Source organism: Trichechus manatus, unplaced genomic scaffold (genome assembly GCF_000243295.1).
Source record: "Trichechus manatus latirostris isolate Lorelei unplaced genomic scaffold, TriManLat1.0 scaffold00313, whole genome shotgun sequence".
Taxonomy (NCBI): Eukaryota; Metazoa; Chordata; class Mammalia; order Sirenia; family Trichechidae; genus Trichechus; species Trichechus manatus.
This window is the reverse complement of record NW_004444249.1, coordinates 704,693-715,163: the sequence shown is the minus strand read 5'-3', so window position 1 is coordinate 715,163 and position 10,471 is coordinate 704,693. Positions and strand designations below refer to the sequence as shown.

At 37.9% G+C, this 10,471-nt stretch overlaps 1 protein-coding gene across 1 annotated transcript in view; it reads left to right on the top strand.

The window, feature by feature from the left end:
• ABCC9 (ATP binding cassette subfamily C member 9) overlaps window positions 1-10,471 on the top strand; it is a 142,112-nt gene that overhangs the window by 40,463 nt on the left and 91,178 nt on the right. The window contains 3 exon segments of the mRNA XM_023725460.1: window positions 572-817; window positions 5,944-6,051; window positions 8,886-8,958. Coding sequence (XP_023581228.1) covers window positions 572-817; window positions 5,944-6,051; window positions 8,886-8,958 — 427 coding nt within the window.

Below are 10,471 nucleotides of genomic sequence, written 5' to 3'. Positions count from 1 at the left end.
CAATGAATCTTGTTAAAAAATGTGTATTTTGATCCAGTAGGTCAGGGGTGAGGCCTGAGATCTTCCGTTTCTGATAAGTTTCCAGATGATATTGATGTTGCTGGTTCTTGCATGACACTTTGAGTAGCAAAACTCTAGAGGACTTTCTTCTTGTCAAATTCAGGAAATCTGTGTAATATATAGTATGTAAGCAGGATAGAATAATGGACTCTGGGGTCAAAGGGCTGGGTTTTAATCCCAGATCTATCTGTGATTTATATGCTAAGTGATTTTAGGCAGGTTACTTAACCTCTCTGTACCTTATTTCCTCTCATTTGTAAAATTAGAATAATAGGAACACTTCCCTCATTGGTATTATTATTTCTACTCAGCCTGTTCCAAGTTCCTCTGCAACTCTACTGTCTTCTAAAAGGAATACCGTTGCAGAAAAATTGCCTAGGAAGTTCGGCAGAATTTAGGATGACCAACTCACCCCAGTTTTCCTGGGATTTTTTGAACCTCCATTGGGCAATTTAGATGCTTGATCACTCTACCCGAATTCCCAGTTGGTCTTGAGAAATGACTCTCCCAGGCTCACATGATGAGTGAGAGTAGGGGTGGGGGGGACCTAAGTTTATTTAGGTAGAACCTAAGTTGAATTATATGGCTTTGTTGTTGGTGGTTTTATTTTTAACCCTTATCCTGCTTTTGTTATTTTGCCTTGTGCAGTGTTCAAAAGCTGAACGAGTTTCTCTTGAGTGATGAGATTGGAGATGACAGCTGGCGAACTGGTGAAGGGTCTCTTCCTTTTGAGTCCTGTAAGAAACACACAGCAGTCGTAAGTGCTTTTTCTTGTTATGTAAGCTGCAAATAAGGAGCCCTGGTAGTGCAATGGTTAAGCACAGGGTTGCTACCTGAAAAGTTGACAGTTTAAACCCACCAACCGCTCCGCAGGAGAAAGATATGGCAGTCTGCTTCTATAGACCTAGGGTCACTATAAGTCAGAATCAACTTGATGGCAATGGGTTTGATTTTTGGTTTTGGAAGCTGTGAATAGGGACAACCCCAAAAGAATGCATGGTTTAATATGGGTGCAGTTAGAATAAACGCTAAGTTTTGTTTCTTTGTTTGTTTTACTTATGTGAAGAAAACTTGCCACCTGCTTCTACAACAGACCTCTCAAGTCTAAAATCAATAGCCAGATGTGTAAGGCTTATTTGTATAAATCATGAAAGAATTATCCACGAGGGTCAGCACATGTTCAATATAACAGGAAACTGAGAGGTTCTTTAATCCAAGCTTTGTACAAAAATAATACAAAATAAGCTTACTACATGTATTCTTGTATCTTTCAGCTGTATTGTACTTTTTAGTTTAAAAAGTACTTTCTGGTGTGTTATGCTCCTTGATCCCCTTAATACATTACCTGATGTTATATTACTTAATATTTTTATTTTCCAGATGAATACATTGAGTTTGCAGGTTGTTTGGCTTGAATGAAAGAAGATTTATAAATGACAGAGCCTAAACTAAAACCTGAGCCTTCTAACTCCTCATTCATTCATGTCACAGATATTTACTCAGTGGCTACATAAAGTCTGAAAACATAGTCAATATTATTTTGTCATGTAGGTAATATCAGTAAACCATTTACTGTGTGTTTGCCTGTGCTTCCAGGCTTGTTGACTGGTACTTTGTTGACAAGACTTAGGGTATAGCTATGAACAAGGTAGATAATCCCTCCTCTCACAGAACCTGCTTTCTAGAGGCAGGAGTCAGATGATAAACAAGTAAATAAATGAGGTAATTTCAGTTAGTGAAGAAAATAAAACAGGGTATTAGAGAGTGACTGGGATACTCGAAGCAGGGTAATCATTTCCTGGAAGGTCTGTCTGAGGAAATGACCTTTGAGCTGAGACCTGAATGCAGAGTAGGTACCTGCCTTGCAAAGATCTGGGAACAGAATGTTCCAGGCAGAAAAACTAGCAAGTGCAAAGACCCCGAGGTGAGAATTAATTTAGTGTGTTCAAAGGAGAGAGGGGCACTATGGGTAGAGCCTGTTGAAGGAAAGGGGGATGAGACAAAGTAAGAAAAATGATGAAGAGTCTTAATAGACCATGGAAAGAGTTTAGATATTATTCATAAATAATGGGAACCACTGGAGGGTTTTTAAGTAGAGATTATATGATTCTGTTTATATTTTGAAAAATTGCTTTGGCTGCTGGATGAAGTCTATGGGAGGCAAGAGTAGAAACATCAGTAAAGAGATCATTGTAATAGTACAGGCAAGAAATGACGTTAGCTAGGAGTAGAGTTTTTGTCGCAGTTGCAGTGGACATGGTGAGAAGTGATGAAATTCAGTGTACATTTTTGAGGTTGAGCTGATAAAGACTTGCTGATAGATTAGATGTGGGGGCTGAGGGAGAAACAGGACTCAAGGCTGATCCTAGACTATGGGCTTGACTGCCAGGTAGATGATGGGGCCATTAACTGAAATAGGGAAGCTGAGAAATGAGCAGGTTGATGCTGAGGTGGAATCAAGAGGCATATTTTGCACATGGTAATTTTGATATACTTATTTGACATCTAAGAAGAGTGAGATCAGGAATGGAGATGTAAATCTAGGCGTTATTAGCCTTACGATCATATTTAAATGTATGGGATTGGATTATACTTCTTTCTTGAAAGGTATGTCTGAAAAATTCTAGGTCTTTAATATGTGTATTTCATAACAGTAAAGCAGAAAGATATTATTCGAAAATGAGTCATGTTATCAGTTAGTGTTAGTTATACATGTTAGGATTAGGGAAAATATGAATATATTTACCCTTTATGTGACCAAATGAAAAGGCACATGCAGTTTCTTGACTGAAATAGATTGGAACTCAGAAAGTCTTTACCGAGAAGTCAATCTGTATTAAATTTTTATTCATATCATGTTTAAAATTGCTAAGAATAGTGCAGATGAACGTTTTGCTATAATGTTAGACTTACTGTTCTTTTCTGCTTGCATGGGGTTATTTTTTACTTTTTGCTAAGTTATTTTATTGAGCAGGCGTGATTTTGCCTGAGAAGAAACTAGTGCCCGTGTTTATACCCACTGGAGTAAGAATCTCTCGGAACGCTTGTTTGTTAGTGTGTGGTTATAGACGCATGCACAAAAATACAATCAACCTGCCTACACTTTTAGGCAACAGGAAAGTCCCTTTTTTTTTTATTAGAACCGGCCTCGTCATGCTTTGGATGATCCGAGACTACCGAAGAACTCATTAGATCATCTTTCAGAGATGTAAGGATGAGCTGAGTGAAATGACCTCAGGAAATGGGATGTAGGAGGTCATGTTCGTGAAGTTAGGGAAGTTTTTGGAGTTTAGTATTAGATAAGAGCGAGAAGAAAACTTGAACCGAGAAAAAGTTTTTGGATAGAAAGAAGAATCCCCTTCAAAAGCATCCAATATCTCCAGGGTTATTGAAACCAGACTGGACTTCTGATGTCTTTCTGGGTCACTGCCGATGGGCCAAACCGCAAAATGACAAACTTTTTAAAATGGAGTGAAAAAAGTTGTGTGCTTTAAAATAACACTAATGGAAACCCCTTCTTGAGAGCGCTTAAGATGCTATGTATTCTGTCAAAGCTTAGAGTTAAGTGGTTTTGGCTGTGGAATCTCCACGGAGAATTAGTGACATTCTAGAGCCAGAGTCTCTTCAAATTACATCTGTGGAACTCCGACTCAAATCTCTGTCAACACATAACCTCCGCCCACCCTCTCCTTAGTTTTGTGAACAATATGAAGTCATTCCTTTTGGACCTCTGGGGCAATTCTACAATAGAATTAAGGACTCTAGAAGACAGTGAATCTTATGTATAGGTCTAGACCTGTTTTGTGTGGAAACATACTTAGCTTAAAGGATAGTGGTTCTCTACATCTCATGCAGTGAACTTCCAGGATCAACTGTAAGGACTGTAGGGTGAGGGTGGGAGGGTGGGGAAGGGAACAAAAATAAAATAGAGTTTTATGAAATTTTTTTTTTTAGTTAAAATACATTAAATATTTTTTTAATGTGACAGAACCATTGCTAGTGCTTTACTTTCAGTCTTCTCAGTGGCTTTTAATCTATGTATTTATCTGCATGTAGCCAGTTGTTAGGTGCTGTCGAGTTGGTTCCAACCCATAGTGACCGTATGCACAACAGAATGAAACACTGCCCAGTTCTGCACCATCCTCACAATCGTTGTTATGCTTGACCCCATTGTTGCAGCCACTGTGTCATTCTGTCTCGTTAGGGGTCTTCCTTTTTTTTGTTGACCCTCTGCTTTACCAAGCACAATGTCCTTCTCCAGGGACTGATCCCTCCTGATAACATGTCCAAAGTATGTGCGATGTAGTTTCACTATCCTTGCTTCTAAGGAGCATTCTGGTTATACTTTTTCCAAGAAGGATTTGTTTGTTCTTTTGGCAGTCCATGGTATATTCAATATTCTTTACCAACACCACAATTCAAAGGCTTCAATTCTTCTTCCGTCTTCCTTATTCATTGTCCAGCTTTCACATGCATATGAAGTGACTGAAAATACCATGGCTTGGGTCGGGCACATCTTAGTCTTCAAGGTGACATCGTTGCTTTTCAACACTTTAAAGAGGTCTTTTGCAGGAGATTTGCCCAATGCAACGTGTCTTTTGATTTCTTGACTCCTGCTTCCATGGGCATTGATTGTGGATCCAGGTCAAATGAAATCCTTGACAACTTCAATATTGTCTCCATTTATCATGATGTTGCTTATTGGTCCCGTTGTGAGGATTTTTGTTTTCTTTGAGGCATATAGTCTAGCAATGTACTATTTGATAATTTGATGTCTTGTTGATATACCAAATAATTAAATTGTAAGAGCAGTGTCTTGTTTGGATCTAAATTACTGATTATTTGAGCACGTTTCTAATTCCAAATGTAGAATTCAAGGGATTTTTCAAAAGGCTAAACCTGAAATTCCAGGGGTTAAAAAAAAAAGAAATTTTACAATTCTCGAATCCTTTGCTATATAGCCTTTATAATCTCTTTGAGGTATTTAACTAAGACAGATAATTAGGTATGTTGAATTGCTTGCTCATTAGGTTCCTGGAACAATTTTTGAGCTTTTAAATATTTCCAAATTAGAGGTTTACAAAGGAGAGTTTTCTAGTTTTTCTTTAGCCAGTTGTCTCTATCTATGTGAAATTGAAAGCAAAATGAGTGAATGAACAGATTTCTAGTTATGACCTTACTTAAGTTCACTTTAAATATGTGAAGACCATCAAACCTCAGCTGGCATCCTCTCTGAAATGGATGGTTTTAGTGCTATGACTAGGAACAGCTCTATTACATTTGAGGTAGACTGATTATGGATCTCCTTATGAAACACTATATACATCTTTGGGCAAAAAATTCCTAGATCTATATACTTTTTCTCATTCCCTAATGTGTATCTCAGTCTCATTTATGTGACTGTATCAGATTCAAAATCCCCATGGTTCAGAGGATTATCAGTAATGTACTGTTGGAATATTTATAAGCCCAACAGCCTTGCAAGTGGATTCTATTTTGACCTTAGTTAATCTGATTGTCTTTCTACACCCGACACAGTTATTTTAATTATCCAATTATATTCAGCCTCATCACTGGAGAAAGTATATCCAAAACCTATTTTGGAGCTTAGTCCTTCACTTTCATTGTTTGTGGGTATCACATTTCATATTTTCATTTTTATTAAGAGGCTTGTAAATTGAGTTAAATTATAGCTTAGCATTTTTTCATTATTATTTGATTTTTTTTGAGAAGCCGTTGAAATAATTAAAATATTACATGCACTTTATATATTTCTTTTCTTGGAATTCAAACGGAGAAGTAGCAATGGGAGTTAATGTTCAGTAAATCCTTTGTTTTTTCACACAAGCATTAAACTTGTGTTCTTTTCCGTTTGGAATGCAGCAGCCGAAAGCTATAAACAGGAAGCAGCCTGGAAGATATCACCTGGACAGCTATGAGCAATCAACACGCCGTCTACGTCCTGTAGAGACAGAGGATATTGCAATAAAGGTTATTTTATTTCATGAATTCGTACAAGAATAGAAACATTTATGTTACTATCTTGGAAGTTCTGCAGAAGTGTCCTAAATCTTGTCTCAAAATCATTCTACAATGATCCTTAATCCTAATTACATAAAAAAAAATTCTGATAAGTTTATAATTCTCAGTCCTTCCTTGTCTCCCAACAAGGTTTTTCTCCAGCGTTTTAGTAGTTGGAGAAGGCTTTTTTTCTGAGTCTATGTTAGAAGCTAGTATCCGACATATTTCCTCTGGTACGATTACATTTATCTACCAAGCGCATTGATTTATAGAGGACACCAATATTATAAATCCAGTTCTTAAGGAAATAGATAGTAATTGTTTTCAGCCAGGAAAGGTTAGACTAGGGTTGCACACATTCACCCAACTTCCCAACACTGCCTTTGATCTAATTTCAAACTCAGCCTTTTGTATCTCCCCAGGCCCCTGTACTTAGGTAGAATAGGCAACCACAGGAACACAGGCTGGGGGTTGACGGTTGGGATAAGACCCAGGGAAGGGTCAGAGCTGTGCAGTGACTGGGACAGTTGCCAGCAGCAGTCAAGGGCCTCTGGACATTGGAGCCATCAGAGTCTTGGAAATGAGCCCTTCTAGAAAATTAGCTGCGTTGGCTGCTCCAGGCTATACAACTAACTCTGTACTTTTCAGCCCAATTAGAGAGAGAAGGCGGCTCAGTGGAGTGGATAGTAGAGCCAAGAGCCGCATTTAGTCTTCTCTGTCCTCAATACCTGGCACAGTGCTCTAAAATGCCGGTCAGTCACTGACAACAGACTCCTGGCCCTCCAGCTGTCTCAGGTGCTCACCCTCACTGTCACTATTTTTGAAACGTCCAATAACTTGAGCGCCCTTCCTTTTCTCCCAGTTCATTAATACCCTTCTGTAGGAATCCAGAGTGGTGCCATCTCTACATCCTAACCGGGCTGCTAAGTGCTGTGGAGAAAATGACACAATGGTAGAGGTTGGCACAGGCACAGACATATTATCTCCACCCTCAGCTGACCGTCAGTAGTTCTTGGCAATCCTGTTGCATGCCTTTCATTGGCATTATTTTCCATAACCTACTATGGAACTACTATTCAACTGTCACCACTCTTCCCACCTCCTCCTATCTCTCCTTGAGCCTCCTCCTTCCTCAGATAACCTTAGCTCCCAGTTCACTGAAAACACAGAGGTTGTCACGTGGGAGTTCTCCCAATTCCAAGTCAGTCTTCTCCCAAACTCATCTGTGTTTGCACCCCTTCTTGGCTCGTTGCCTAGTGTCTCAGAGATGACAACTTCTGAGGCTGTATAATTTTTCTGAGAGTCATTTAGCCACAGTTTCTTAAACCGCTGCCCTAGCCAGCTCTATTCAACGTTTCGTACAACATAGTTTTCCTACCCTAGGCCTTTTCTTACTCTAGTTCTTTATCCAGAAATGGCTTTATTGAGATGCAATATATTTTAAAAAGCTAGCTAAAAGACCTCCTCTTCCAAGAAGTTTTTTTTTTTTTTTTTTTGACTCATCCCAATATAAATGACTTCCTTTCTGAACGGCTTTTGTGTTTATTGTCTGCCTGTCTCCTCTGCTTGTTACTTAGCCCTTGCTGTCTTGTATTGAACTTATTTCTGTCCAGGGTTTGTTGACTGAACCGTTTGCAGTCTCCTAGGGAGCAGGGAGAGTATATCATACCTTTTGTGTAGCCTGCACTGTTCCTAACACATTGTCTCATGCAGAGTGGGTGCTCAGGAAATATTTGTAAAGCAACCGATGATTCTGCCCTTCCGTCACTCTCCTTCCATGACAAATTTCATGTATATATATATGCTGTGCCACACACTTTAGAAGTTAGAGAAAATCTACATGGAAAAGCAGTCTAGGCTTTTCAACCAGAGTTTTTCACTCTCTAAGTTGTTAATTTTATTAAGAACTGTTTACAGCTGTACTTTGTCACAATTTAGACATCACCAATCTATGCTACAAAATTCCTAAACACTAATATTCTCAGAAATTTCATTAGTTATGGTTTTGACATAAAAATCTTAATTTATGATCAAGATGTATCTTTAGTTTCCCCCTGAGTTTTCAGGCACTCTCCTTTCACTCATCTGTCTCTGCCCCTCCTACCCTGCTCTTGGGTTCTGTCATACCTCCTTTCATTTCCCATTTATAACTGTTAAACCTATTGAGTACACTTAAAGTTGTTAAAACAAATAGATTGCTTTGGATAAATATGGGATCTTGTGCTGTTTGCTGATTGCTGAGGTTTATACCACCAAGCAATGTTGCTTCGTCTCTGTGCTCTACTTTCTCTTTACTGTTTCTTATAAGCCTACTGAAAAGAGATAAATTCCCATAGTTCATGAAACTCATTCATTACAAAATTTTCTCCTAAGCTAACCAAGTCATTCTGTTGGAATAATTTGTAATTATTTCTGTCCTATACTTTGCATCATCAGAAGGATCCCCAGAATTACATAGCAATGAGAAAATAATCAATGTAGAGGTTACACTGGAAAATACGTGGCATGATTGGTTTTTAAAAATGCACACATGGAAATGATCCAATAATCCCAAATGTTCAGAGAAAATTGCTATAATTTTTAGCATTTCTTTATACTGTCACTGATTCAAAGGTTCTTCTTTTATTCCTAGTCTTACTGTTTTTCATTTATTCCATGAAATACTTACAAATCTAAACTAGAATTTGATCATTGTGTTGAAAGTCTTTCACTGCTTTCAAATTTTAAAATTTTTGTTGGAATTATTCTCTAATATCACATTTATACATAATTTTATAATTTAATTTCTGTTTCTTATTGTCTAGGTCACAAATGGATACTTTTCATGGGGCAGTGGTTTAGCTACATTGTCCAATATAGATATTCGAATTCCAACAGGTAAGACTATATAATTATTCATTTTTGTAATTGTTAATTATCACAACCGTGGTTTTCCAAGACAATTGAGCATAAAAAAAAGAAAGATTTTTTTAACAACATAAAAATTATTTATAGGTACTTATTTTTGCACAGAGCACTGGTAGTCCAGTGGTTAAGAACTTGGCTGCTACCCAGAGGGTCAGCAGTTCGAATCAACCAGCTGCTCCTTGGAAACCCTATGGGGCAGTTCTACTCTGTCCTGTAGGGTTTCTATGAGTCAGAATAGACTCAGTGGCAATGATTTCTTTTTTTTTTAGTTTATGCACAGCCATCACTCATCTGTCAGTGAAGACTCACGTGTTGCAGTGATGCTAAATAGGTTTCATGGAGTGTCCAGACTGAGATGGACTAGGAAGAAAGACCTGATGATCTACTTTAAAAAATCATCCAGTGAACACCTCATGGATCACAAGGGCCTGATCTGGAAGCAATCCTGGGGATGGCACAGGACTGGACAATGCTTCATTTCTTTGTACACGGGGTAGCCCTGAGGCAGGGGGCTGACTTAATGGCATCTAACAACAACAACATTTATACCATGGAGCTCATAATACACTGTATCACTATGATATTTTATTGTTAGTTGCCATTGAGTCAGCTCCAACTCATGGTGACCTTATGCACAACAGAACAAAACATTGCCCGGTCCTGTGCCATCTTCATGATCATTGGTATGTTGGAGTCCAATCACTATGATAGTGCCTGGAAATTATAAGGCATGCCTCTCATTACAGAGTATGCATGTTTGGAAAAGTTATTTACTGTTTGTTTACTGATTTGTGCCACGTAAACAATAGGGTAGTTGATTTCTCATTTTGTTTGATAGAAGATTTAAAGAAAGAGTATATGAGAAAATTGTTTTCTGTCATGAGAAAGACTAATAAAGACTTCAAGATATTTAAGGCTCAGATACCCAATAATTTTTTATTTAAAATTGCTGGATAATTGAATAAAAATGTTTTTTTGGTCTGGCCTGATGGTCAATAGCTTAGACTTTTTTTGTTATACATACAAATCAAAGTGAGAAATTGAAGATCACATCTTAGTAACTTAAGCAAAATCACTTTCATCCCAATTATCTGGATGTTTTAGTCAAAACTTCCCTTTTGTCCTGAATGGGTTGAATAATAAAGGTAAAGCTAATTTAGATGGGCTAGACGATTAGTTCATTTTCCTCTTTACTAATGTGAGCTAGTCTCATTGCGCTAAAAATAATAAATCAAAGTCTATATTTTTAAAAAATTTTTATTGTACTTTAGGTGAAGATTTACAGAGCAAACTAGTTTCTCATTAAACAATTAACACATATTGTTTTCTGACACTGGTTGCCAACCCCATGATGTGTCAACACCCTCACCTTCTTGATCTTGGGTTCCCCATTACCGGCTTTCCTGTCCCCTCTTGCCTTCTAGTCCTTGCCCTGGGCTGGTGTGCTCATTTAGTCTCGTTTTGTTTTATGCGCCTGTCTAAT